Source organism: Rosa rugosa, chromosome 4 (assembly GCF_958449725.1).
Source record: "Rosa rugosa chromosome 4, drRosRugo1.1, whole genome shotgun sequence".
NCBI lineage: Eukaryota > Viridiplantae > Streptophyta > Magnoliopsida > Rosales > Rosaceae > Rosa > Rosa rugosa.
The window spans coordinates 16,866,005-16,879,800 of NC_084823.1; the positions used below are offsets into that span (position 1 = coordinate 16,866,005).

General features: G+C 41.0%; 2 protein-coding genes across 2 annotated transcripts; one reads left to right on the plus strand and one right to left on the minus strand.

Moving 5' to 3' along the window:
- LOC133707027 (protein STABILIZED1-like) lies at positions 1-3,316 on the plus strand. The gene is made up of 2 exons (XM_062132573.1): positions 1-2,987; positions 3,159-3,316. The coding sequence occupies exon 1, from the start codon at positions 1-3 to the stop codon at positions 2,962-2,964; it is 2,964 nt and encodes a 987-aa protein (XP_061988557.1). The 3' UTR covers positions 2,965-2,987; positions 3,159-3,316.
- Positions 3,317-6,771: 3,455 nt separating this feature from the next.
- LOC133746572 (allene oxide cyclase 4, chloroplastic-like) lies at positions 6,772-8,722 on the minus strand. Its single transcript, XM_062174741.1, has 3 exons — positions 8,350-8,722; positions 8,128-8,249; positions 6,772-7,426 (listed from the first exon to the last, which is right to left on the minus strand). The coding sequence occupies exons 1-3, from the start codon at positions 8,570-8,572 to the stop codon at positions 7,022-7,024; spliced, it is 750 nt and encodes a 249-aa protein (XP_062030725.1). The 5' UTR covers positions 8,573-8,722; the 3' UTR covers positions 6,772-7,021.
- Positions 8,723-13,796: the final 5,074 nt, after the last annotated feature.

The following is a 13,796-nucleotide window of genomic DNA, read 5'->3' on the forward strand; positions in this document are numbered from 1 at the left end:
ATGGTTTTCATCGCAACCCCAAACCACAAAACCCTAACCCTAAATCTAAACCCCAAGACCACCACCCTCCTCACCCTAAAGCACCAAATCCAACAAACCTCCCTCATGCCCATCTCTCACCAGCGCCTATTCCTCTCCCAAAGCCTCCACTTATCCACCCAAAACGACGCCGCACTCCTCTCCGACCTGGGCATCGGAACCCTCTCCACCCTAACCCTCCACACCCCCTTCCTCGGCGGCAGTACTCAGCCCCACCGCTACGCCTTCCTCACAGCCAAGCCCCCGCCCAACTACGTCGCCGGCCTCGGCCGCGGCGCCACCGGCTTCACCACCCGCTCCGACATCGGCCCCGCCCGCCCCACTCCCCCTCCAATCGGAGCTGTTCGGGAAAATCCGGACGACGAGGACAAGGGTTACGACGAGAACCAGAAGTTCGACGAGTTTGAAGGAAACGACATGGGGCTTTTCGCCGACGCGGAGTACGACGAGGACGACGACGCGGCTGATGCCGTTTACGCTGCAGTGGATGAGAGGATGGACTCGAGGAGGAAGGAGAGGAGAGAGGCTAAAAAGAAGGAGATGGAGGAAAAGTCGAACGCTGAGAATCCGAAGAAGACCCCGGAGGAGTTGAAGAGGAAGCTGCGTTCCGTGTCCGTCAAGGAATGGGAGAGCTTACCAGAAATGGGGGATTATTCGTGGAAGAACAGGAAGAGGAGGAAGTTCGAAAGCTTTGTTCCGGTGCCGGATACCCTTTTCGAGAAGGCCAGGCTGGAGAGGCAGCATGTTGCGTCTGTAGACCCCATGAGTACAGATTTGACTGCATTGGGCGAGGGAAAGGGGACAGTGATGAAGCTGAAATTGGATAGGCTTTCGGATTCGGTTTCGGGTCTCACCAGTGTGGATCCAAAGGGGTATCTTAGTGGTCTTTTGAGTATGAATATGAATGTTAGTACTAGTTCTGATGTTTCGGATATAAAGAAGACTAGACAATTGTATAGGAGTGCAAGAGAGTCGAAGCCTAAGGACCCGTGTGGTTGGATTGCGGCTGCGAGGTTGGAGGAGATGGTGGGGAAGTTGAAGGAAGCCAAGGAGATCATTAAGAAAGGCTGTCATATGTGTCCGAGGAATGAGGATGTGTGGCTAGAGGCATGCAGGCTTGTCAGCCCCAGCGAAGCCAAGGTTGTTGTTGCTATGGGAGTGAAGCAGATACCGAATTCGGTGGACTTATGGATGAGGGCTGTGGATTTGGAGCATGATAAGTCGAATAAGAAGAAGGTGTTGTGGAAAGCGTTGGATCAAAGTAATGAAAATCTTCGTTGTGTTAGGCTGTGGAAGGCAGTGATGGATCTCTGTCATGAAGATGACAAGGATATGAAAGTTTTGCTTCATAGGGCCGTGGAGGTTTGTCAGTTGGAGGTTCAATTTTGGGTTGCTCTTGCGAGGTCGGAAAGTTATGAGGCTGCCAAGATGATTCTTAATAATGCTAGAGTGCATCTTCCGAAAGAGCGCGCCATTTGGGTTGAAGCAGCCAAGTTGGAAGAAGTTAGGGGGAATGTGTCTAAGGTTGGGAAGATTATTGAAAGGGGTATAAAGCTTTTGCAGGAACAAGGGTTGGTGAATTTCAGAGAAACATGGATGAAGGAAGCTGAAAAGGTTGAGCGTGCTGGGCATGTGGCAGTTTGCCAAGCAATCATTCAAAACAGTGTTGGGGTTGGTGTTGAGGAAGAGGATAGGAAGAGGACTTGGCTTGCTGATGCAGAGGAGTACATGAATAGTGGTTCCATCGAAACAGCCAGAGCAATTTATGCACATGCACTTACTGTTTTCTTAACCAAGAAGAGCGTATGGCGCAAGGCAGCAATGCTTGAAAAGAGCCATGGGACCAAGGAATCTCTTGATGCTTTGCTTCGTAGAGCAGTGAAGTACCTACCACAGGTTGAATTCTTTTGGCTTATGGCTGCTAAGGAGAACTGGCTTGCAGGGGACGTGAATGCTGCCCGAATGGTCCTTGAAGAAGCTTCTAAATCCCTTCCCAATTCTGAAGAAATTATGCTTGCTGCATTTAAGTTAGAGTTTGAAAATCATGAGCAAGAGAGAGCTAGAATGATTCTTGACAAAACCCGAGCAAGGGTAGATAGTGGAAGAGTATGGATGAAATCAGCAATTCTTCAGAGAGAATTAGGGAACTCTGATGAGGAGAAGAAGTTTCTTGAGGAAGGGTTGAAGCGCTTCCCCTCGTTCTTTAAATTGTGGTTGATGCTTGGACAGCTAGAGGAACGCCTCAATCATTTTCAAAAAGCCAAGGCCGCGTATGAATCGGGTCTCAAGCACTGCTCCAATTGTATACCGCTCTGGCTTTCTCTAGCAAATCTTGAAGAGAAGAGAAATGGTCTGAGTAAAGCTCGTGCAGTTCTGACAACAGCCAGGAAGAAGAACTCTCGTAATCCTGAACTATGGCTTGCTGCTGTTCGAGCTGAACTAAGGCATGGTAATAAGAGGGAAGCTGATACTTTGATGGCAAAGGCTTTACGGGAGCAGGAGTGTCCCAATAGTGGTATCTTGTGGGCAGCATCTATTGGGATGGTACCCGGTCCTCAAAGGAAGACCAAAAGTCTAGATGCCTACAAATATTGTGGTAAGGAAGATCCCCATGTTAATGCTGCTGTGGCCAAGTTATTTTGGCGTGAAAGAAAGATAGACAGAGCTAGGACTAAGCTCAACCTGGCAGTTACACATGCCCCAGATATTGGAGATTTCTGGACTTTATACTACAAGTTTGAACTTCAGAATGGAACTGAGGATACCCGGAAGGACGTACTGGAAAGGTGTGTTGCTGCACAACCAAAGCATGGTGAAAAATGGCAAACTATTTCAAAGGCAGTGGAGAACTGGCACCAACCAACTGAAGCTATCTTGAAGAAAGCTGTGAAGGAAGATGCAGCCACAGCTCAAAATCAACAGTAGTTCCTGCTGGGTTGCATTTTCAGGTAATATCGTACAAGATGGTCGCAATACAGAAAATCTATGTTCACTTCTTATCATTTGTTGAGCTTTCTTTTTTCTTGTTTCTTTTTTGTTTTTGTTTTTATTTTTTTATTTTAAATCAGAATGATAGCATGGTTTAATTGATTGATTATTTGAAATAATGCATTTTGTAGAGATAGAGATATTCTGAGCTTTGTTATTGTGAAGTGATTGATGGACAAACTACAGGTTGGTTATCTATGTACTCTAAAATCTACCAACATATTCCACATTTTATCAAGTGTAGTTGGTTTTGTGGCCAAGGTATTCTATTTTAAAATCTTCATCTTCATTTTAGTCGGTTATTTTTATTGTGCTTGAAACAGTATCATGGAAATATGTATGTTTAAAAAATTATCCTTACCTTTTTGTCTTGGCAGAATTCCCAAAATACTGGATGTTTGACATTATATGCAGCATATATTTGACGTTATATATGCTGTTGCATGCCTTGGGAAGTTGGATCAATCTACTTAGGTACATAATCACCCACAAATTGCCCAAACTAGCTCCAGTTCTAATTGATTGGTTTTGCTCTGTCCTTTGAGTTTTTTGTTATACCTTAATTGATTTTTCTTCTGCTTTCAATTTTAGGGAACACAGTAAGGTCCTCAGATGAAGGCCCTAGGTGAACAACTAAAATAGGACCCTTAAAGTTTGCTCATTTGAATAATTATAGTAAGTACCGCCAATATCATGACAAGAACTTGGGATTTAATTGTCTTAGTAATGGTTAGTTTAGCAAAATTTAGACAAAGCCACAGGCCTACCTAGAGTATGCATCACAAGTGAAGTACAAAGCTTTAGGCGTCTGGGTTTCTTTAGCTTCACTGGAGTAACAAACTAATCTTGCACTTTTTTGAGGTCTAAGTGGTATAGAATACGATTGATGAGATCTCTTTAAATCTTGCATTAATGCTTCTCTTTTTCTCTCCCTCCATACTTGTGAATCCCCGTTTCTCCACCACATTACTGTTTTTTCCTTACAGGGAACAACTAAAATAATAGCGATGTGGTGGAGAGATGGAAATTAATCACAAGGATGGAATGGATTGGGAGAACAGCTTAATTGTGCAAGATCATCGGCTGAAGTGGGTAGCATCCAAAGGTTAGTTTTGACCCCAGTTTTGTTATATTTGTTTAATTCAGCATACAGAATTTACTCAAGTTTTGTGAAATATTGCTGGTTTTTGTTAATAACTTAATATTACTCTAATTCTCTAGAACTTCGGGTTTGAACTTTAATTTTGAATCTATAAATAATTAAGTTTTGATTTTGCACTGATTGATTTCAGTGTTCCGATGCTACTAACTATTATGTTATATCATGTTTTTGTTATGTCTAAGTAAACTACTTACTGAGAATGGTCATTTAGTTTTGTAAATAGAAATAAAAACAAAAACTACTTACGGATCCGTGCATTTTCTTCTACAGGTAGATTCCAACCTCAACCTCCTTTTATATACATATAGTTCTATTGAAGTATTGAACAATTGACTGAATATATACGACGACCATTTTGGCTTTTGGATGGGTTTAGTGATTCATTGTAAGTAAGCTATGTGATATTTATGCCAATAGGAAGGAGTTTTGTTTACATTTACATGAGTATATTAGATCGTAATGTGATACTGGTATGAATAGAAAAAGAAAACATTTTACGGACACATGATGCTTATTCTTTTCTCTCCCCTGGCCTAGAACCATTTAGCTCATTAAACTTTTAACCAATCATCAATTATTCTTCAGCATGGTTATTTGGAAGGTATGAGCTTCTTATTGAAGTTCTTTGCTTCTCTGGGCTTGTTGGCCATGTGGAATCACAAAAACTCTAAGATACATGGCTTTGGTGCTCTTCTCACTGGTTCTCTGATATTATAGTTTCATTAATTTTGAATTCGATCAATTCAAAGTACTGTTGGAAAATGTATCTCTCTTAACGGTTAACCCAAAGTTAAGAGGTCTGATATTGTTTCAAAAGGCATAACTACTCTTATATAATAGTTATGCATAATGTTCATCGAGAAATCCCGTTTGCTCTATGGAAGAAGACGGTAGAAGAAATGAATTTCATTTACGATAGAGGAACATGTTGATTAATTATGAAGGTAATGTGGAATAGATTAATACTGATGCAGCTTGGAGCAACTCTTCCCTTCAATGTGGCACAGCAGCTTTGGCTCGGGATTCTTCAGGTACGCTTATTGCCCTAAACTCTAATCCCTAGAAAACAAAAGGTTAAAGAACAGTGAAAATGTACACTGAGACTCGATTATATATAAACAAGATAATGATAGTAATGGCTGAAGTTATATATACGCACTAATTAACTAATCAATGCTACATATATATATTCAGCAAAACTTCTCAATGGTAAGAAGATTGGCTTTTCGGACGGCATAGGATGGATTCGATGGAGGCAAGGTCATTTATACTGTAGCATTATGGGAGCAACTGACATTTCGTACTTGACTTGAATCTTCTGTTTCTTTTTTGGCAATCTTAGGTTACTTAGATCTAGTGTTAATTGCTATTCTTGATGGTTTCAAAAAGCCTTCTCACCATTGAGAATATTTTTGCCAAGTGCCACACGGGAGTTTCAAAAGTGTTAGATTTCACTTCTAACATGTGGGTGGCAAACAATATCAAATAAACAATAAAATGCTTATAGAAATAAAAGATTTGAAGTATAATAATACAAAAGTTAATTTCCAATATTCTGAATGACGCATCTGGTTTCATTTACGAATCTCCTACAACTCTCTTCCTTGACAACATCGATCAGCAGCAATGATCAAGAATACTTTACCTTTCCATTCTCACTAATCCCTCTTAGTCTGTTCTCTTCTCTTTCAACTAATACAAGCCTCCCCCTTCTCTGCATATCCATATGCAATCACAAGTCTCATACTACATTAATTAGCACATATCAACACTATCTAGCTTCAAACTACCAAGACTGAAGATCACATGATCAGTAGATTAAAAACTTCATTGCAATCATGTAGCACATGTATATACTAAGGAACACAAGGAGGACCGGAATAGACGAAAGGCATATGACAAGACCTTTATCATAAGTGAAAGTTACAGAGACGGCTAAAAGGCTGGATGGGCTAAAGAACAATTTATAGGTCTCTCCCGTCTCCCACTACGAAGTCTTGAAATATGATCTTCCACTGACCTTGGCTAGAGACGTATCTGGAGATTAAGAAATTCAGATATATGCATGGAGAAACTTGACACAAGCTTAACTGATGTCTGCGACACATTCCAAGTTTGGGTTTCAAACTTGTAACCCAAACTTGAAATAATTAACTAGCCGAAGAGAGAAATGCCTTTCCTCTATCTAGTCAAAGTGAAAAATGGGGGACAGAAAACCAAGCTTCTAAGGAGATGACTACGAGTTTTCAAGTGTTGTAAGCTCATTTTAGCTAATAAGCGAGCGTGAACCTGGTTTCATAATCGGTATTTCTTGCCACGACCTCTACCATGAGATGAAAGATATAATCGCCAGGCGATCATGGTTTTCGATTTGACTTTTGATGATGCAATACTCATTTTATGGCCAATCTCGAAATAGCCCACTATTTGCAAAGAAGGGAAAGCGGGATTCCAGCCTTTTTGTAAACCCTTTTGAGTTTTTTTTTTTTTTTTTAATAATCGGTATAGTTATGAAAGTTTTGAAAAGAAAAAAAAAAAAAAACCATCACACTAGTATTTATAGTAGTCCTACAAGAAGAAAATGACAATATCATGTTGTAGAGTCACCATCATATCATTATCAATTAGGTCCATATGCTTCACATGCTCATCCTTTTACAGAAAAGTCACCAATCAAAACCCACTACAACAACAAAAGAGATGCCCCAAAATAAAAAACAACACCAAGAAAAAAATACAACAATCCTAAAGATACCCACCAGCATCACCAGTCATTATTAATTCATCACCATCTTTTTATTTGGTCTGAAAATTCATCACCATCTCAGTGACTCAGTTGGTGAAATTGGCAATGGTGGCATCAGGCTCACAGGCCTTGGCAGCTGCGCTAGGCTCAACACCTGGGTTGGGCTCCACTGGTTTTCCAAGAAGCTCATTGGGAAGGTCCTCCTTAATGCCCTTGAGGTAAAATGTATAGAAAAGCTTGATGGGGAAAATAAGCTGCTGCAGCTTCACCTGACCGTAAGCACCCTCGAAGATTCCAGACCCCCCAGTCACGGCAAGATACGTGTCCTCGTAGGTTAAATAGGGTCCCTGTACCGCAATGTGACCATAGTCTCCGAAGTAGAAGCTGTAGATGGCCTCATAGCGATCACCTTTCTTTTCTGGTTTGTTTTCAATCAGAATGCATATTCCAGCAGTTATTCCAAGTCGTTTTTGCAGGTCCCCAGTGTACAACTAATAATCGAGACACAGACCAAAAGTCAGTACATAAATGTGAGGATTGAGGAGAAAGTTTCACATTTTTTTTGTGAGAATGTAAATATCACATTCCAATACCACGTGTGCAGGACATTTAACACGAAGTGACCCTTTAGAATTTAGAAAAGCATCTTTGGAGCAATGTTATACTAATTATCATACAAACTTTAGAACTAGGATATCTCGATCAATAAACACTGTAAGCACAATAAAATGCTATTGGATTTTAAGATAGATAGTACTATATATTGAAGATAGCTGATATATCTGAATATAGAGAAACATAGACAAATATTCGATCAAAAATATTGACAAGAATCATATGAAAAGTTTGAGTAAGACTGAACAAGGTACTAAAACAACATGTTCATAAAAGTACTCCATCTAACCCCATTATACAGCTTGAAGAACAGAGATTTCAGACTTTGATTGGACTTGAGAGGTTGCTTGTGGGTGTTTTAAAGATAATTTTGATAAAATTTAACAAAATGTGACGAGAATTGTGAACGTTTAAATATACATTGACCAAGTTCACTAAATTAGTAACTGGAAGATAAAAGTTCATACTTAACCCCAAAATATAGCCAACCATGAGTAAACTTTTCTCTACATCACCAAAGATAACCAATAACAATAAATTTTCTACAGTTATAAAAAGAAAAGGTAGAAGAACTTGCCTTGTTACTGAAGGGGACGAGATCGCCGAGGGAGTTGACAGTTTTTTGACTCAATTTCAGAATAGCAGGGCTTCCACGATCCCTCTCATTCATCTCATACACATTAAGTTCCTGAACTTTGGCTGCAAAATTATCAAGCAGAAAAACCAAAAGGGTCACCAAAAGTTCAAAGCAACACTCAAACCGGTGGTCAGAGTCAGACAATTGGTAAAGTGTACTTACTGGATCTTTCAGACTCCGATGATGGGGTGACCTGGCTTTTGCAAGTGAATGATCTTTGGGGCAGTGAAAAGCTTGAGTTCAGCTTCAGAGATGATGATGGTGGTGGGTTTCGGAGCTTGAAGGGTAGAAGTGAGTTTGTTTGGGAGTGGGTCAGTGATTTTGGGTTGGCTAGTTTCATGGAGGAGGAAGATATGGTTCTAAAAGCAGAGCTAGAGGAAGCCATAATTGAGCAACTGTGTCTACTTTTTGTTTATGGGTTTAAAGGCTGGTGAGAGAGACTGAGAGAGTGGGTACTCAGTAGCTGCTGTGTTTATTATATAGATTATAGAGAGCGTGGAGAACTGGAGATTGTGGAATGTGGATGGTTGAGTCATTGAATAGGAATAGTTACCCTGGAAAAAAGCAGGAAATGGGAAAAGTCTTTTTCCTTTTTCCTCTATTTATTTTGTTTGGTATGAAGGTTTGTTCAGAAAGACTGTGGTCATATCATATGCGCTACACACAGGAGAGTCACAGCAAACAATAAGGCCCTTCTAGATTGCCAACACACCCTAACAAGATCAAACCACATATAGTTATAGGACTTTGAAAACTAAATATACAAATGACTTTATCTATCTTGGACAGTCTTGCTCACTTAAGAGATATTTTAAGAGACTGTGAGAGACAAATGCATCACAACAACCTAAAGCTGAAATTATAATAATTTTAAAGGGCTAAATACTGTTTACTCCCTGAACTTTTACTGAAAAAAAAAAAACACTTTAGTCCCTCACTTTCTAATTTGACATGTTTACTCCTTATACTTTCAATTTCTCACCTAACTGGTCAATTCCGTCTGATATCTCTGTTAAGTGGCTGACGTGGCACACAGCTAGACACCAACTCAGCACGTTATAAGCAAGGTGAATGATAAATTGTCGATTATGCCCCTGGCTTCTATTACCTTCGTTTTCGATCAGTTTTCTGATCAGCTTCCTTTCACCCACTCTCCTCGACATGCTCCCAATTCCATCTTTCATATTTCTAAGCTCACGAATAGTCCCCAACCCATTCTTACGCTACAAAGATATATTCTTATAGTCTCCACCACTCACCACAACCAAATATGCAATATCACAGACCACATGAAACAACCTAGTAGCCCAGAAAATTCACATAATTTCACTTAAAAATCTGCAAAATCACAACCCACATTGAAGACAAGATCCTAAGCCCAACTCATCCTTTCCGCCTCCATTGACGTGTTGGTGATATCGTCTCTCAGCGGTCAGGTTAGCCCTCATTTGAATGAAGACATTCGGTCTCTGCCGCCGGAATGGAGTGTGTCACTGCGACTGGAGGTTGTGGGGCTTAGGTAATTAACACAAAATTGAGCCACCAATAAGAGAAACAAAGAATCAACCTCAACATTTCAAACATAAACAGAGAAAGTTCAAATGCAAAGATTAAATAATTTCTCAACATCCTCGTGCAAAAGCACCCAATTCGAAACTAAATCCTCCAGGAAAGCTTTCGACTCCTCCAATGTTGGCGGCTGCTCCTCGCCGACATCTTCCACGACGCTCTTCTTCGATTTCAGGATCACCAGAAGCTTCAATGTGCGTCCCAGATCAGACCAGTTGTGTAACATCCCGTATTTTCACTTACCCGTTTATTAGTCATTTGGACGGTAAACGACAACTACTCTCACTTTTTACTCTAATTCGGTATTTTAGTGGCCCTAAAAGTTGACTTTTTGATCGGGCCAAAATTTGAGAAAACTTCCTTCTTGAAAGTCGTAGAGGACGTTAAACCGAGTCCGTGGACATGTGATACACCTAAATCGGAGTTCGTATGCAAAAGTTATGAGTGAATTACGAAAATTACTGTTTATGGTAAATTTTTGATATATATGGAAAGTTACCCGGGTAGGTTTCCAAAACCGGAAACCCACCCCTCTTTCTCTCTCCTCTCCCCCGACTCTCCCCCTTTCTCCTTCGGGTTTTCTTCCTCCCCCCGATTCCTCACCGTCCGGCCATCAACCGGCGAGCAACCGGCCACCACAGGAGCGCCTCCTTCCTCCCTGCATCCTACCGGCCTTGGGTTGTGGCGATTTGGCCCAGAAACCTCGAATTGAGGCAATATCGTTCCCGGCTACAGTTTGGAGTTTCGCCGATTTCCGGCGATTCCGGCCACCTCCGGTCACCAGACGGACATCGAAGGCCGGGTTTTTGACAAGGATCATTTCCCCTAAGGTCTTGCAGTCCGATTTGCAGTGTAGAGGGAGAATTGATCGAAACCCAATTCTAGGGTTCTTGGAATTCTGGGTTTTCTTCACCGGTTCGATTCGATCATTTAAAGGTAAAATTGTGAGATGTTGTAGTTGAATGAATGGTTGGGTTTGTTGAGTAGAAGCTACTGTCCAAATTTGGTGGGCATCAGAGGTGGTGGCCGCCGGCGCGTGGGCCCCACTCGCCGCCACTGTGGGTGGCGCGTGGTGGCGCGTAGGGCTGACATTTAATTCCAATTTTTAGCCCATTAAATCCTATTAATTGTGTAGAGCTTGTATGTGAAATTTGGTAATTTTTGGAGAAACTTAGAATTATTTATGGATTTTGAAATTTAAGGTTTCGATTATCGAATTACGAGAATCCGACCGTCGGATATCTCTCGGTTCTGCCTTGGAACCTTTAAATTAACGAATTGGTATTAGTGGTATAATTTGGGCTAAGTCCGAGGAGAATTGGGAGGTGAAATTATGAGGAGTTGATTTTAGGAATTGTATTAAATTATTGAATAATTATTCACGGAATATAATTGTGTACAGGACGACGTACCGAGCTATTGCTCGATGACGGAACACGAATGCGTGATCGTCGGAATAGTACTGTGAGTGGACTTTTATTTTTAAATATTGATGCATGCATTTATTTTCTTAAATAATGCTCTAGTTTTATTCATATTACATTTTGAGCAAATGAATTAATTTTCGGAATTTGATTTCGATTTATATCGTGGTTTTGCTTTCAATAATGAGTTCAAAGGTTGGTTATGATTTATAATGTTATTTGACGAATTACTTATATCTGAGGTAATTTCCGGAATTAAGTATATTTCTAATCGCCGATTTAAGCTCCTGGAAGATTTTCAAGATGAGTTTCGATGGAGTTGGATTTTTCTCATTTATTTTTCGACTTTCGGTTTTGGCATTGGGAGTGCCTAATTAATGATTTTGGATTTGGTTTGTTTCTTGGAGATATTGAGAGATTTTTGTTGGAAATGGGATTTGCTTTTACTAATTTCCGGTTTTGGTTACGGATTTGAGAATATTTTGGCGTGTGGGACACGCCGTCGATTTATTCCTATTTCTCACTTATCCATTTTGAGACTGAGAGTAATCTTGGCGTGCGGGGTCACGTCGTTGAATACATGGTTTCTATCTCGTGTGAAATGTGGGGAAGCTACATGGATTTACTGGTTTTCGATGATTTTTCCTCACCATACGCGGGTTATGTGATTAGGTCTCCTCCTCACTGACTTTGTGTTGGTGAGTGGCAGTTGAGGTAGCTTGTTCTCCTCCTCACCTACTTTGTGTTGGTGAGTGGCAGTAGAGGTGATTTATTCTCCTCCTCACGTGGGTGGCAGTCGAGGTTATTTGGTCTCCTCCTCTCACAATCTATGTGTGAGTGGAAGTTGAGGTTATTAGTTCTCCTCCTCGCACAATCTATGTGTGAGTGGCAGTTGAGGGTAGGTAGAGCCTGGGAGGCTCCATTTCCCGTATGGTGATATCTCTTCCCCATATCCTATCATTTCTCGACTAGCGGGGCCTAGTCTGATTTCCGTGTAACCAGCGGGGTTGGTCTTATCCTGTTGAGTATTGGAGTTTCGATCTTTTTTCTCAGTCGTTTCTGACTAGCGGGGCTAGTCGGTTTTTCTTGAGCGGAGCTTCTCGTGATTTGTTTTCTAAATCATTGCATGCATCGAGAGTTTTTAAGGAAATAAATGGGAAAAGTATAAAATCTCTTTCGTTTAGAATTGTTTATTTTTGTCCACTCACACTAACGTGTTTCCAATACTTTTCCCCTGGGCCCTTCGGTTTCAAATGCCCAGTTTGCAGGCGAATTAGTTGAGGTCGGGCGTACACGAAATTGAGGCATAGTCAGCAGCATGGCTTCCGCATCTGCCTTTGAATTAGGTTTTCCTCATATACCTTCCTGTTTGAATTGCTCTGATTACCTATGGGATTTATGTTATTCAAGTTGAGATATGTGTTTTGTGAATTGGAGATTGATGTTGATTTGGGGAGCAGGGTGGCTCCAGGAGCATAAGGATGATTTGATTGAGAAGTGTAAATGTTTTCCTACAGGTTTGGGTAGCCCATTTTAGGGGAAGTTCCGCCAAATTTTTGGCAGAATTTCTTCTAAGGTGGGCCCCGCAGGGTCACTTCGGATTTCAGGGTGAAATCCGGGGCGGGTCCTGTCTAGTTGACCAGAATCCTAAGCTCGTTAACGTAGCTACACCGCTGCTGGGAGTTGACATTGACGATCAATTGGGCGAGAAGATCAGCCCTAATGCTCCGATCAAAGGTTATGGCAGTCCAGCTCCGAGGAGATCGGAAGGGGAAGGCGCAGAATCTCCAGCTTCTTCTTAGCGGCTTTTGGATTCCTGCCCGTCTTCTTGCGCTCGAGCGAAGGTTATGGCGGTCTGGCTCCAAGCAGATCAGACGGGGAAGGCTTTAGGGTTGTCTTGGTTTGAGTCGGGTTGAGGCTTCATTTATGGTTCTGGAGGGGGTTGTAGGGTGAGTGTTTCAAATTGGGAATTAGAGTTCTGTGGCTCCTCATCCTCTTCGACTTGGGTCAGACTCTGTCAAAAAAAAAAAATTGAAAAGAATAAGGATGGAGGAAGTCAAGGTTAAAATAGGTATTTACTCTTAAAACGGGTCCCACCAAGCTGAGTTAGCATTAATGAATTAGCCACGTCAGCCACTTAACGGCACAATTTAACGGAGAGTTAACGGAATGGACCTATTCGGTGAGAAATTGAGAGTGTAAGGAGTAAACATGTCAAATTAGAAGGTGAGGGACTGAAGTGTTTTTTCAGTAAAAGTTCAGGGAGTAAACAGTATTTAACCCTAATTTAAAATTGTACATTTGTTTTTGGCCGTCAGATTCACTTATCTATCATTTCCTTAAAAACTGTCTCTTAGGTGAGCAGCCCTTCTATCTTGGATATATGTTTGGACACTTACGAGGATTTAGAGCCTTGAATTTTAACTTGTGGTAATTTTGGATTAATTTGGTTTTCTTTTATTTGGGTAAATTTGATTGGTGGAGTTGGAGATATGATTTTGGATTAGCTGAATTTAACTAGTGTAGTTCGGGATTCAATTTGGAGTTAGGATTGCTAGATTTCCTATATACACTTTATGAGATCAAACCGCCATACTTCATTAAATTAATTTTGGA